Below are 16,305 nucleotides of genomic sequence, written 5' to 3'. Positions count from 1 at the left end.
ATCCTCTTTTTACTTATTGCAAATGGCTTAAATGTTTATAAATATAAATATAACATAATTAAAGTTCCAACATACATACTATTTTAATAATTCTTAACAAATGTCGTAAATATTATTTTTTTTTTTTGGAAAAAAATAAATCAAAGATTTGTCTGTTACTTGAGGTACCTTCATATTTTCATTTGATTTTATCACTTCGTTCTATTTTTGTTTTCTATAATAAAGCTTTTCAAATTTAAATTAAAGTCGTAATATTTAGTCCAAGGCCACCATACTCATAGTGTCATAATTTGCGGCAAGACTGATACAGAGTTGATTCTTTCAATAACAGGAATGAAAACTACATACATACATGGATGTATTTATGGTTGCTTGTTGGAAGGGTCATAAATTACCCTACATACATACGATGTATGAATATTGAGGCGACCTGACATTACGCCCAATGCCGGGCCGAACTTTTTATAACCTCCACCATAAAATATTCTAAACTAAAATGGAATAATTAGTTTCCTGTTAGGTACAAAATTTGTTTGACCAAGGATACCCCAAATGCCTAAATTCAAAAAATTATCTAAAAATGGTCAAAAAATTATCTAAAAATTCCTTCAATCTGTTGATACCTTTATAGGGGGTATACCAATAATGGACCTATGTATGTGGTGGAGAAGTTTCGTGACTGCTGAAAACCTCAAGTGTAAAAATACAGCTAGTTCGGTTAAAAATTTTAGCTAAAATCCTCAAAAGACCGAAAATCGGGGGTACCGATATATATGCGGGCTATACAAAACAAGGACCTATCTTGATAATTGTTTATACCCTCAGCATATATGCTAACGAGGGTATATACACTTTCATACGGGCAAAATGTGCTTCATCGAAATAATGGTTTTAGACCCCAAGTATGCTTTACGAAATCCGTTTCAGACAATGTCCGTGCGTCCGTCTGTCTGGCTGGAGCACACGATAACTCTCAAACGGATTAACCGATTTGTTCAAAAATTTGGTTTCTTAATATTCTGTTCAAACTTAGTTTAAGTTCGAAGATGGGTCATATCGGTCCACTCTCACAGGTACCTCCCTCTCAAAACTTAATTTTTTGTCGTAAAAATTATGCGCACGATAACTTTCGAAGGGACAAACTGATTTAGTCCATCCTTTGCCCATCATAATATTTCTACCAGACTTCTTCGAATAACTCACACTCAAAATTTTGGAAAAGTGCAGTTTAAGACCTGCTCTCGAATCGTTTTGGTTTTTATTGTAACAACTTGTATTCGCTGCCCTCATTACGACGGTACAAATATTTTCAGGGGCAAGTCCATACTTCTTGAGAAAATGGGCCGAAAGCTGTAAAAACCTGCTAAGGCACCATGTGTAGTAATGCAGCGCGCAATAACTCTGCAACGTATAAACCAATCTGATCCAAAATTTTGCAGTCGTAATATTTTGGGCAAACTTAAATCAAGTATTATGATGGGAAATATGGGTCCACTCCTTTGGGTACATCCCCCACAACAGTTCAGAACTTTTCGATAAAATTGTGCGCACGGCAACTCTCGAAGACAATAACCGATTTGGTCCATACTTTGCACATCGTGATATTTCTACGAGACATAGATCAGATTATAATATTATGTCAACTCCTTCGGGTACCGGCCACACAAAATTTCGGAAAAGAGCAGATTAGGACCTCCTCTTAAATCGTTTTGATTTTTCTTGCAAAAGGTTGCACTAAAAGCCCCTTTTACGATGGTACACATTTTTTGAATGGCAAGTCCGTACTTCTTGATAAAATGACCCGAAAGCCGTAAAAAAAAAACCCTACGGTCAGCAAGTCTAGTGGCTGGTGCGCACGACAACTCTCGAACCGAATACTGCGTTGGTCCGCACTTTGCATATTGTAACATTTCTTCGAATATTAGATAAAATTCGAAGGTGGTGCTTATAGGTCCACTTCTTCACCCAGAAAAGTTCGACAATATTCCCCAAAATAGTGCGCGTGATATCTCATAAAAGGTGCAACCGATTTGGTCCAAACTTTGGATCTCGAAATGTTGTGTTCAAACTTTAGGTTCAAAAATTGGGCCTATCGGTCCACTTCTGTTCGAGGATCCTTTGGAAATGTTTACCGAAGGTACGTTTAGTGTCCCTGTTTTCAGCGATAATATGTTTCCTGATATAATGATCCAAAGGTCTAAATTATATGGTGGCCAACTGAAATGACTGGTGGGCCCGATATCTATCGAGAATAATGAGGGGAGGTACTAAAAGGAATGTCGGTTCATTCTCTTAAGGTATCTCCCCCGCAAAACTTTTGAGCTTTTGCGAACCTCAAATGCCAAATTGAAGCTAATTCGGTGAAAAAGTTTAGCTAAAATATTTTAAATCGGGTGGTACCGTTATATGGGGGCTATACGAAAACGTGGACCTATATAGCCCATCTTCGAACTTGACCTGACTATGAATAAAGACACTCGGGTGCAAAATTTTAGCGTTCTATCTCAATAATTGCAGACGCTAGAGTGAATACAACAGACGGACATTGCCAGATCGTCTTAGAATTTTATCCTGATCAAGAATATATATACTATATATGGTCGTAAATGATTAGTTCCTATATAGCCCATCATCGAACTTGACCTGACTATGAATAAAGACACATGGGTGCAAAATTTTAGCGTTCTATCTCAATTATTGCAGACGCTAGAGTGATTACAACATTGCCAGATCATCTTAGAATTTTATCCTGATCAAGAATATATATACTATATATGGTCGAAAATGATTAGTTCGATGGTCGAAAATGATTAGTTCGCATTAAAAATTCTCCTTACTTTAGTAATTTTTTTTTTTTAAAAACGAACTAAACGCCCAATGGGCTATATGACAGGCATTGTGTCGGCCAAACTCCCAAAATTCATTTCGGGCGTTACTTCGGTTGGGCGTTATGTCAGGTGCCGTATATTGATGTTGTGTAATATTTACTTAGAAAATAATTTTTTTCAATATCTTCAGTTTCAAAGTTAAGATTTTCTTTTCTTTTTCTAGTTGTGAGAGAGGATCTTCTAACAGCCATTATGTATTATGTACTTATTTTAGCAATTTCCAAAGCTCATTTCTGATATCTGACAAATAATTTCAATTTGTATTTCTCTGTTTGTTATTCTTCCATCAAAAGTGGAAGAATTTAAACCGTATCCTACCTACTTAGCAAAGCCTCAACATTGAGAGTAATTTCAGGTTTCTTAATATTGCTGTGATCTTCAATGGGAACTATGTTATTTGAATTGGTTGAAGCCGATATTGTTGTTGCCGTCGAGGAAACATCTGTGGTGGGACTCTCCATGATAACACTATTTTGCAGCGGCACATTTCCGTTCAAAGATCTTGATGGGGCAGGTGATGTCGGTGCTGACAGCAATGTTGGTGGCGATGTCGATGACAAATAGCCACCAGTCATTCTTCTCGGCGATCTTCTAGCCAGTGTTGCTTGTTTTGGCGGCGGAGGCGATTGGGCATCCACTGTGGACGGTGGACTACGATTCATGTTACTATCTAAACTACTGTGCTGCTGGGACGAGGCTGGTGATAAGGGTATCTCCTCGATTTTCTCCAAATCTTGTGCTATGGAATTGGAGTTTTGTTTGTGGATACGATTTATAGTCCCCTTGGGACTTCTTGAGGTATCATGTATTATAGGAATCTCGAGCATTGAAGACTTGTTCGATAATGACATGGTGTGGTTCGATTGTAAGGAAGACTGGTGATGTTGCTGATGGTGGTGGTGTTCCGATTTGGAGTGTGGGTCATCACGATCCAAGCTAAATTGACGTCGTAACAAACGTGAGGAGCCGGGATTTTCAAAACGATTTGAATGGATTGGTAAATTGCCGCCGCTAGTGCTTTGAATAGTGCCTACAGGACCAAGACCACCAGTACCACCACAATACACATATTTGCCATCATAAAATTGCGTAAGATTACTCTCACTGGGACTGAGACATTTATAATGATTATAGGGCGAGCTAAGGTCCATCATTTCTTCCAATTTCTTATAGAGGCGAGACGAAGAACCCGCTGTGGAGGATGGCAAACGATTGAAATTGTTGGGATTCAAGAGATTATCTGTGGCCAGATCGGTTATTTTTCTGGGTTGTGGTGATGTTGTGGGTGTTTTAATGGGAAACTCAGGACACAGAGTCATGTTGGGGCTGATGGTTGTGGTAGAATTGGAATCCAATGAATATGAATTCGGTAAGTTGGGTGATGATACTTCGACATTTGTGGGCGGTGTTATTTCTACTTTCACCTCGACTGACTCACCGGCCAGGGAAGATGATTGGCTGGACGAGGGATTTGTACTATTGCGTGATTTGTTGGCCTGGGCCTTTAGGGTAATGGAGTTGCGTATCAATGATTCATCCAAACTGCAACGAAACAAGCACACAAAGGAATGATTAAATGTGTGTTTATTTGTTGCTATGTTCCAAAAACTGCAAGAATCTACTAATTTTACTATTTTTTGTTACCATTAATTGAAAGTCGGACTAAAGCAAAAGTTTGAAATTAAATAACTGACATTAATTTGTATATAAAATTTTTGAATGATTTACGTATAAATACTAATTTTCGAGCTTAGCCTTCACAGAACCATTAAAATAACATTCTAATATGCCTGATGGTCGGACTTAACCATCCGTGAAACGTTGCGTAATGGTTGAATGTGTGGGACTTCCTGGGCTCCTAATTTTTCAATGCAGCTTAACTCGAAAGAAAATTTATTTAAATGAAAAAGTTGTTATCGTAGTAACATTTTTAGATTCTTGCAGGTTCTGGAACAGAGTATATATTACAATAGTAGTTATTGGTCTAACAAACCTACCCATGTGATTCTCTATTGTTTTATAAGAATTTTTCCGCAGCATTTAGTAAGAGACTAGTAATGTTAGTAGAATAAAAAGGTTAGTACAAAAGCCCATTTACTTACCCGATCGGTGGGGGATTTGGCAGGGGTTTGTCAAAGCCCTTTTTGCCTAACAACCAAAATGTGTTCATCATGCCTTTGCCTTTGATGTCGATTAGCCCTCTGGGCTCAATCATGTAACCACCACGGGCCTCCAGGCGATTGCGTGTCTCCTGGGACATGTGTATGCGCCATGAGGAACCTTCAAGGGGAGTTTTTAATAATTAAATGAATTAATATGAAAAATCGATATATGTATGTAATTTACCTGTTGATTCCATGCGTGAGGCGGTATTGACTGTATCACCAAAAAGACAATATCGTGGCATGGTTAAACCTACCACCCCTGCACAGCAGGGTCCTGTGTGTAAGCCAATTCTCAATTGCAATGGAACACCTGGTAAATGTTTCACATTGAAACGTCCACTTTGATGCAGTAGATCTAGGGCCATCGTAGCAATTTGTTCGGCATGATCTGGTATTCGCACTGGAAGTCCACTCACAACCATATAAGCATCACCAATTGTTTCAACCTGAACAAAAAACAAATGGTAGGGTAATTACATATTTTATCAAAACATGAATTGAAACTTTTCTTCTTTCGAGAATGATTTAAGATTTTTATACCCTCCACCATAAGATGGGGTGTATATTAAGTTTGTCACTCCGTTTGTAACTACTCGAAATGACCATTGATCAGCGTGCAATTCTACATCGATATAGCCATGTCCGTCCGTCTGTCCGTCTGTCTAACTGTTCGTCTTTGTAAATTACTCTAGCGTCCGAACGGATTGAAGTAGGTGGATGACATTTTGGTAAAATCTATTATATGTACGTAGGACTTTTGGTATTGAAAGCTGGCTATGTAGGTCCACGTTTTCGTATAGCCCCCATACAAAGTGATGCGTGACGCGTCGTCGTTTTAAGGAATTTTTAAGATATTTGTCCCATTTGACCACCGAACCGCTTATAAATTGGTATTATGTCTTTTCAGAGGCTAAAAATATCTTGGAAACTGTACAAGAAGACCCCAAAATGAATGGATGAATAATGAAATTATGGAACTTCGTGTGGAACGAAGCAAATATAGGAATGTTGACTATGAACGTTACTGGGAAATCAACAAGGAAATCCGCACCGCTACGCGTGCTGCAAAAAATGCTCTATTGAATGAAAAGTGTAGAGAAATTGAACATCTACAAAATATTCACGATGATTACAATCTTCATAAAAAACTAAAAGAATCCGCAGGAGTGTATAAGAGAGCATCACCATCAGTACTAATGGATGACAACAATCGACCAATCTTTGAGCCATTACACATAAAGAAACGATGGAAAAACTATATTGAACAATTATTCACTGACGACCAACGGTCAAGATATGATAACAACATAAATACATCTTTAACGGGAAACCCAATTACCAAATCCGAAGTAGAATATGCAATTCAATCACTAAAAGATAGGAAATCAACCGGACCCGACGAAATTCCTTCTGAAGTCTTAAAATTAATAGATGGTGATAACATCTCACTCATTGTAAGACTTTTCAATCATGTGTATGATACTGGCCAATATCCAAACGAATGGCTGAAATCAACTTTTATTGCGATACCAAAGAAATCTAATGCAAAAAAGTGTTGTGACTACAGGCTTATTAGCCTTATGTGCCACATATTAAAAATTTTTTTGAGAATAATCCACAAACGAATTTACACGAAATGCGAACGTGCTATGGGAGAGTCCCAGTTCGGCTTCAAGGAGGGTATGGGCACCAGAGAAGCCATATTATCCATCCAAGTACTGGTACAGAAATGCCGCGAAGTTCAAAAAGATGTTTATATATGTTTCATTGATTATGAAAAGGCATTCGATAACGTCCAACACGACAAATTGATAAATATACTAAGGGAAATTGGAATACAAGAAAAAGAAATTAGATGCATACGCAATTTATATTGGAACCAAACTGCAAGAATTGAAATAAATGGTGATCTGACTGACGAAATTCCCATATCAAAAGGAGTCAGGCAAGGATGCATACTATCGCCGCTTCTTTTTAATATATACTCCCAAAAGATATTTAATGAGTCAATTGAAGGAGAACGAATTGGAATAAGAGTTCAGGGTAAAATTATAAATAATATACGCTATGCTGATGATTCCACAATTATTGCTAGCAGTATATCTGGGCTGCAACAACTCTTAGACAAACTCACGTACGTAAGCGAATCATATGGCCTCAAAATAAATATAAAGAAGACAAAATATATGATTGTAAGTCGAAAATATGTCAGTTGTGAAACGTCACTAAATATCAAAAACGAAAACATCGAACGCGTAAAATCTTTTACATACCTCGGCGTTTTAATTAACGACCAATGGAACACATCAAACGAAATTAAGCGTCGAGTGGAGATGGCCAGAAATGCCTTTTTTAAATACAAAAAAACACTTACAAACCATGAAATTGGTCTCAAAACGAAGGCAAGATTTGTCAAATGCTACATTTGGTCTATACTACTATATGCAGTAGAAACCTGGACCCTAAAAAGTGCAGATGAGAAAAAAATTGAAGCATTTGAAATGTGGGTATACCGAAGAATACTGAAGATACCCTATACATCGCATATTACGAATCAAGAAATTCTAAGACGAATGAACCTCGATAGGCAACTTTTACGCACCGCAAAATCAAGGAAAATCGCATACCTGGGGCACCTGATGAGGAACCATAAATATAAATTTATACAAGCCATTATTAAATGTAATATAGAAGGACACAGAACAAGAGGCAGAAGAGAGACGTACTGGTTAAGGAACATCCAAGAATGGACAGGATACTGGGATGAAACGAATCTAATATATGCTGCGAAGAATCGAGAGCTGTCAATAATTTCATAACATAAAACATTAAAATATATTAATTTGTAATACATATAGTATTGTATGATCGCTTATATCCGAATAACGGATCCGCAAATAAAGAAGAAGAGAAAGATATTTCTACCAAAGTTTGTTTATATAGGTCCACGTTTTGGTATAGCCCCCATATAACACCCCGTATATAGTACGCGTCACTTTACGATATTTTGAATGTATAAGTCCCATTTGACCACAGAATCGGTTGTAACTTTGTATTTTGTGTTTTCAGAGGCTAAGAAACATTTCTACCATATAATGTTTACATAGGTCCACGTTTTGATATAGTTCCTATAGGATGATACCTCCCGATTTTCGGTATTTTGAAGGTTTTAGCCTCATTATCACTCCGAAATGGCTGAAATTTGGTATTTAGTCTTCGTTGGGGGTACAAAACTTTCCCCCAGAAATTTGTCGGTACAGGTCCACGCCTTAGTATAGCCCACATAGAACGGTACCTCCTGATTTTCGGTATTTTGAAGCTTGTGACCTCAATATCCCACCGAAGTGACTGAAATTTTGCAGTAAGTCTTCGGTATAGGTCAACGCCCACATATAGCCCCCATAGGACGATATCTCCCAATTTTCGGAATATTTGAATTCACTTCAATACAGTTCGTGGTGGAGGGTATAAAAAGTTCGGCCCAGCCGAACTTAACGCTTTTATTACTTGTTTAGAACTTAAAATGAAAAAGATCCTCCATAAGTAGCTCTAAAGTGTAGTCGAAATCGCTTATAACGACATATTGTTTATGATGACGAAATCTAAAAGTCATGAATCTATTGTACCTCTAATATCGCTTATAACTAACTCTCTTTTGGCGACCAAAATTCATAGGTCTATTAACGGTTGCTATAAGCGAATTTGACGGTAATTTTATTAAAAGAAGCGATTTCGACTAGAATTTTCCTACAGTCTTTCGTCTTTTAAAAATCAAGTTTTCACGTTAAAGTTTCACACAGAAATTTTTTTAAGATTTCTCTCGGTCCTGTTTCAGAAGAGGTACCTCTTCCTCGAACTTACCTTATAAACATTATAAGCATTAATGGTGGCATCGAAAATCGTATAAAGATCATTGAGTAGATCCACAACTTGGACTGGTGTACAGTGGGCAGCAATCGTTGTAAAACCAACGATGTCACTGAAATAAATTGTCACATCGGAAAATTCTTCTGGTTCAACGGCCAGACCCATTTTCAGTTTTTCCGCCACAGAACTGGAAATTAAAAAAAAATAAAAGGATGAATGTGTCTCTGCATTCTTTGCTATTTTTGCGCAAAGATTCTCACCTTGGTAACATTCGATTTAAAAGTTGCTCAGTCTTTTTACGTTCCATATCCAATTGTTCGGTGCGTTCACGTATCAATTCCTCCAAATTGTTAGAATATTTTTCGAGCATTTGAAACATTGTATCAACAAAATTGACTTTCCGTCCATGATTTAATAACTTGAAACGTTCATAAACTCTGTTTCGATTGATTGATTGGGTGATTGTTAGGTTATAATCGAAGTCATTATTTATAGGGGCATCAGGATCATAATTGTTAATACATATAAGCATCATCATTGTTTGTCATTTATAGCGGCGACAGTGGCATCGTCAATCAATGTTGTAAAAGTGTCCAGGACAAATTTCGCAACAACATTGAATGAATGCATGCGGGTAAGTACATAGTTAAAAAAGGAAATGGAAAATGGACAATAAACAGGGAAAACAATAAGAAATGTCCATCAAAAGCAAAATTAAGGTTTTTAATTTTTATGCAAGTGTATGAGGGTGTAATGGTAGAAAAACAAGAATTTTCAAAAACATTCATCATCAAATTTTCTTCATAATATTCCATTTGATAGATCTTAGACATTTTTATTTCACGTTTTCAAAGAACAATAATTGAGGCCAAAGACCCATAAATTAAAATTAGCGTCAAGTCAAACTTTGTAGCCATAGCATGAATATTATTTTGGCTTGTGACCCCTGTGTGCCGTTGGCGGCCTGACATAACGGCTAATATACATAAAGCAAAAATTAATCTTAGAGGTTTTGGCCGTCCAGACCGCGATGATGAGCAAAATTTAGTTCAAAATGCCCATTGAATGTTGAGTCCGCTTTTAACAAAAAAAAAAAAAAAAAAAAAAAAAAAAAAAAAAAAAAACTTAAGCAGTAGTGCGATTCTCATTCAAATTGATTATAAGGTCATTTTTTCATTCAAATTGATTATAAGGTCAAGTAGGTTCCAAACTTGTAGCCAACATTGCGTCTGTTAAATACTTTTATAGAATGCTTTCCTCATTTCTTTTTATACAACTTCAAAATTTAAATTTTTTCGATAAATTTACGATTGTAGTTTCAAGTTTTCATTTGTGTATATTTGCTTTTACTTTACACCCTTACATACAACCAATACTTACGAATTAAAATCTGGACGCATTTCCGGCTGCTCAGCCCAACATTGACGCATAATATTTATGGCCTCTGGCGGTGCTGCACCCTTCGAAACCGATGGCCTTATAAGTGGTGGTGGCTTTTTAATTTTCGCTATTATTTCCTCAGCCGATAGTGAGAGCATACAATAGGGTTCACCTCTAACCACAACCTCCTGCATAATAATGCCAAATGAATAGACATCAGCCGCTTGAGTGGCCACCATACGTGAATGATGGTGGTTGTGGTGTGAATGTGGTTTTATTGCCCTCAACAGTTCGGGTGCACACCACAGCATTTCTTTTGCTGTCCTTGGTGTCGGTTGCAAGCCCTGAGCCTCATAGAATTGAGGCAAACCATAATCGGTTATTTTGAGTACCCAACGTGCATCGACCACACAATTACGTGACGTTAATGTGCCGTGAACACGCAGCGGCGAGGTGTGCAAATAACGCATGCCACGCACCAAATCGGTGAGCAGACTCAAACGAAAAGACCAATCCAATTTGATTTCGTCCATAATTAGGACATCTTGCAATGAACCGCGTGAACAATAATCGAATACCATGGCAGTACGATTGGGATCTGAGAGCCAACCAATGAGTGGATTAATGTTTTCATGCCTAAGGCCATGGGCCATAACCAATAAGTCCATGGCTTTGGATTTAAGTTCCGTGGAGCCATTGAGTGGTATTTCTTTGAGCTGCACCAAATCACCATTATAGCGTGCCCTCATATCTAATAGGGCCGGGTTATGACGAGCCAAACTGGCCGATCCTGAGCTGGTCTTGCCATTGAGACCATTAATTTGTGTAGCTCCTGATGCTCCGGGTATAAGGAAGCCCAGGTTTTTCAATGAACCAATGGAACCTTTCAGTAAATCCGGTTTATCCACTTCAGGGCCACCAAATTCTTGCAATTGTTGAAGCCAACAGCAGAGCATTGCCTCAATGCCTTCATCGACCTGAAATTGAGAAATTGGATAAATGATATAGAGTTAGTTTATTTAGTTGGTATATTTTAGTTCAATTGAGGAAAACCAAACACTTACCCTTCTCGAATCCACAGGAAATACGAAATCATTTGATGACAACACAATTTTATTGGGTCCCTTGGACAATCGTTTGCGTAGTAAATAATTTCTGTAAAATGAAATTAACAAATGTTTAATATTAGGTTGAAAGTAAGGAGGTTGAACGTTAGGAGTATTAACAAAACAAAAATCGGAGATGTTGAGAACGACTTTGCCCCCAAAAAGTCAAATTTAATCTTTGGGGGTCTCCCCAAAAATGAATTTCTGTACACGTTGGTGGTCCATGTAAGGAGCCCAGTTGCATGGCACATTTTGCTTCCAAATATTTATATTTGACCTAGGGGCACCCCCGAAATGAATATTTGTGTACATTGCGTGAAGGTATAAAAAGAACGTCGCACAGTGGTTCAGAATCGTTCTTTTCCTGGTCAAAACTCTGTAACTTTTGAAAGTACAGAGAGACATATCTATGTATTCTTAAAATGTTGATTTTTTCATATGTTGCATCAAAATATGAGTGTTTTTGTGGTTTTCAATCAATGTTCGCATTTGTCTAATGTTTTTAATTTAAATCTTTTCAAAAATTAAAAAAAATGTTCCTTGTGTTTTAAAAAAATCATATAAGTCATATAAAACACTCATATATTTAAACAAGTAAGAACGGCCCGGCCGAACTTGTTATACCCTCCACCACAAGCTGTATTGAAGTAAAGCTGAACAATTTATTTTCTTTTAGTTTATGGAGAAGACTAAATACCAAATTCCAGCAATTTCGGTAAAAAAATGTTGCTAACTTTCAAAATACCGATAATTGGGCGGTACTGTTCTATGGGCGCTATATGAAGAGGTGGACCTATACCGACAAATTTCAGCCATTTCGGTATAATATTGAAGCCACAACCATTAAAATACCGAAAACCGGGAGGTACGGTTCTATTAGGGCAGCAGTTGTATACCATCAACGAAGACTAAATAAAAAATTTCAGCCATTTCGGAACAATATTGAGGCCACAACCTTCAAAATACCGAAAATCGTGAGGTACCGTTCTATGGGGGCAATATGAAGGCGTGGACTTATACCGACAAATTTCATATGGAAAGTTTTATACCCAAAATGAAGACTAAACACCAAGTTTCAGCCACAACCTTCAAAATACCGAAAATCGGGAGCTACCTTCTATGGGGGCTATGTGAAGGCGTGGACGTATACTGACAAATTTCATATATAAAGTTTTTTACCCCAAATGAAGACTAAATACCAAATTTTTGTTATTTCGGAGGAAAATTGAGGCCACATCCTTCAAAATACCGAAAATCGGGAGGTACACTTCTAAATTTCAGAAGGAAAGTTTTGCACCCCCAACGAAGACTAAATACCAAATTTCAGCCATTTCGATGGAATATTGTGGCCATAACCTTGAAAATACCGAAAATCGGAGGGTTATAATAAGGCGTGCACCTGTACCGACACATTTCAGGGTAAAGAAGAGCTAATAAAAAAGTCTAGCCATTTTGGAGGAATATTGAGGCCACAACCTTCAAAATACCGAAAATCGGGAGGTACTGTTCTATGGGGGCTATATGAAGGCGTGTACCTATAACGACAAATTTCATATGGAAATATTTTATCCCAAATAATGTCTAAATACCAAATTTCAGCCATTTTGTTGGAATGTTGAGGCCACAACCTTCAAAATACCGAAAATCGGGAGATACCGTTCTTTGGGGGCTATACCGACAAATTTCATATGGAAAGTTTTATTGATGCCACAACCTTCAAAATACCGAAAATCGGGAGGTACCGTTTTATGGGGCTATAATAAGGCGTGGACCTGTACCGACACATTTCAGGGTAAAGAAGAGCTAATAAAAAAGTCTAGCCATTTTGGAGGAATATTGAGGCTACAACCTTCAAAATACCGAAAATCGGGAGGTACTGTTCTATGGGGCCTATATGAAGGCGTGTACCTATAACGACAAATTTCATATGGAAATATTTTATCCCAAATAATGTCTAAATACCAAATTTCAGCCATTTTGTTGGAATGTTGAGGCCACAACCTTCAAAATACCGAAAATCGGGAGATACCGTTCTTTGGGGGCTATACCGACAAATTTCATATGGAAAGTTTTATTGATGCCACAACCTTCAAAATACCGAAAATCGGGAGGTACCGTTCCTGCACTGCACTTTTCCGATTTTTTGTGTGGGAGGTGCCCGAAGGAGTTGACGTAGTCCATATTATAACTTGATCGATGTCTTGTAGAAATATCACGATGTGCACAGTATGGACCAAATCGGTTACTGCCTTTGAGAGTTATGTTGTGCACCATTTTAGCGAAAAGTTTTGAACTGTTGTGGAGGAAGTACCCAAAGGAGTGGACATCATCCTAGAACTTGATTTAATTTTGAGCAAAATATTACGACTGCCAAATTTTGGATAGAATTTGGTTTATCGGTTGGAGATTTTACAGCTTTCGGGCCAGTTTCTCAGGATGTATGTACTTGGCTCTGAAAGAACTTGTACGGTTGTAATGGGCGAAGCGAAAAACCAGTTGTTACAACAAAAATCAAAACGATTCGAGGACAGCTCTTAAACTGCACTTTTCCGAAAATTTGTGTGAGAGGTACCCGAAGGAATAAAACGATATAGTCCATATTCGAACTTAATCTATGACTGGTAGAAATATAACGATGTGCAAAGTATGGACCAAATCGGTTAATCCCTTCGAGAGTTATCATGCGCATAATTTTTTTGGAAACATTTCGAACTTTTGTGGGGGAGGTATCCTAGGTAGTGGACCGATATGGCCCATCTTCGAACTTAAACTAAACTAAATCTCAATAAATATGTTATAAAAATACAAAAAATAAAAAAAATTAAATTTTGTTAAAAAATTAAAAATACTCCTTGGGTTTTCATAAAACGTATATATGTTAAAAATGTAAATTTGTGTAAAAAAAGCTGTAATTTATATGGGGAACAGTATGAAAAAAAAACAAATTGTTTCCCAAGCAATTCCAATAAATTTAAAAAAAAGTGTTAAACGGACGGACCGGGACGGGCACAAAAGTATATATGGGCTGAAAACCTTGTTCAATGCTGTTCCCTAAAAGTTCTAGTCCACTAAAGTTGGAATTTCGCTAAAATTTAATACCTGAGGAAGAATAAAATAGAAACAATAAAGGCAACAATCTTACCTACCTAAAAAAATTAACACAAAATTAGTTATAGTTTTCGCGAAATAAATATTTCTTTCTCCAGAAATTTCCAAATATTACCTATTTCCAAAATTGGAAAAACTTGCCGCCTTTAGGAGTACACACCTTCCAATATTTTGATCTACTTTTTTGGTTTCCTTAGTTTCAATATGATTACTATCGAATCCCGTATAGAAATTAACAATCGCAGGCGACAAAAATTTGGGGTTTTGGCCAGGAAAATCGATTCCTGAACCACTGTGCGTCGCCAACAAAAAACCCAAATTTGTGAATCAAAATGTTCAAATGTTTATAATCATTGACACCTTCCCACAGAACTGATGTGAGGCTTTCGCAAGACTAATTGTTAAATATATTTTTAGATACTGATCATTTCTACTTAATGTAACTTTATTCTTGAGCAAAATGCATATCCATATACCATATACTACGTGTGTGTAGTGTATGTGTTTTACTTACACAAGTAAGCATAGAACGATATAAAGTATTTCAACATGTGAAAAAAGATGTCAACTAAGTTCATCGAATTATTGTCACGCGTCGAGACAATCTCTCTGGGGGTCAGATAAATATAAACAGAACAAACAACGTAACGTTTTGTTCGTGTGCCTTAGTTTTATGTCACATCATCCCTGCAGGTATCTTCTATCTATTGTGAAAGTGTCAAGGTAACAACAAACCAAAAATATATTCTCTGTTGAGTTGAAGCCGTTGTGAGAGTGTGATATTGCGGCAAAAATGAAAATAAATTTGAAAGAAACAAGACAATCGACATGAATTAGGAGGTCCCTAAAAGGGATTTGTTAACATTTTGTAGGAACCCTACATAACATTGTGAGTATTGAATGAAGCAAAAAATAAAAATAAATCTGAAAAAATAAATACAACCCAAATGAATTAATTGTCACTGTGGTGCAATAGTTAGCAGGTCCACTAGGGCCACACAAATGAACTGGTAAATTTTCTCATCTATTGGACAATAATTTCAGCTTTTAAAGCAATTTCGTTAAAATTCAACTTTGGCCCAATACAAATTACTATGGAAACTTTGAGGACCCAGTGGCCCGTGTTAAGATATTCCAAATATACTCAAAGTTTGGCAATCTTAAAATTTTACAAAACAAAACTCTTTGGGGCGTGTCGCCTAAATAAATTCGACATCGATTTTCTCCCACCGGCCAGGCAAACTCACGTTTTATACGGAAGTTAAAGACAAAATAAAAAGAAAGACAAAAACGTCATTATAAAACCTCAAGTGAATAAAGTCACATCGAAATTTGGTGTGAGTTGGAATAGCGCAAAATCACAAGTTAACTCACTAATGTAAGAAATCCAACAAGGGATTGTCTAAACTTTATTTCAAACAAACAAATTAAAATGTTAAAGGTGGTGTCACATTATTTATTATTTGTAAAGTAATTCAGCTTAATCTCAGTTTAAGTTATGCTACTTTCTCACCGTAGAGGTGTAAAATATATTTATGACATGACCTTTTTATGCTCTATGTTATTGCGATTAGCCTTTTCTAGGATTTCCGTTTCAACCACTATGCCAAGCATAATTCTGTTACTAATTATATCCTTTAAAACTCTGTGAAAGGTTCCCACATTACGATGGCTGTAAAAACTTTACTTCAACTCATGAGCTGTTATCATGGCATGGTAAAAAGAAAACTATATATGCATGTATATTGGTACTCATCTGCAGCGTTGTGTTGGTGGTGTGTGTGGGAAGTA

At 36.9% G+C, this 16,305-nt stretch overlaps 1 protein-coding gene across 2 annotated transcripts in view; it reads right to left on the bottom strand.

Annotated features, from left to right (window-relative positions):
* Positions 1 to 3,032: 3,032 nt before the first annotated feature.
* The window catches only part of LOC141390191 (uncharacterized), a 233,870-nt gene continuing 220,597 nt past the window's right edge, over positions 3,033 to 16,305 (bottom strand). The window contains exons 7-14 of one of the 2 annotated variants that reach the window (XM_073962952.1): positions 11,365 to 11,455; positions 10,301 to 11,277; positions 9,181 to 9,357; positions 8,915 to 9,107; positions 5,235 to 5,499; positions 4,991 to 5,168; positions 4,886 to 4,939; positions 4,355 to 4,430 (exon numbers count right to left, since the gene is read on the bottom strand). In XM_073962952.1, the coding sequence (XP_073819053.1) occupies positions 4,906 to 4,939; positions 4,991 to 5,168; positions 5,235 to 5,499; positions 8,915 to 9,107; positions 9,181 to 9,357; positions 10,301 to 11,277; positions 11,365 to 11,455 (1,915 nt within the window). In that variant the 3' untranslated portion in view covers positions 4,355 to 4,430; positions 4,886 to 4,905. Of the gene's footprint in view, positions 4,431 to 4,885; positions 4,940 to 4,990; positions 5,169 to 5,234; positions 5,500 to 8,914; positions 9,108 to 9,180; positions 9,358 to 10,300; positions 11,278 to 11,364; positions 11,456 to 16,305 lie in introns of both variants that reach the window. The other variant, XM_073962944.1, reaches the window with a different exon arrangement.

The sequence above is a fragment of the Musca autumnalis genome, unplaced genomic scaffold (genome assembly GCF_047663935.1).
Source record: "Musca autumnalis isolate F117 unplaced genomic scaffold, ASM4766393v1 scaffold_1, whole genome shotgun sequence".
NCBI classification, from domain to species: Eukaryota; Metazoa; Arthropoda; class Insecta; order Diptera; family Muscidae; genus Musca; species Musca autumnalis.
Note: the sequence above shows the minus strand (reverse complement) of the source record. Positions and strands in the feature narration are given on the sequence as shown.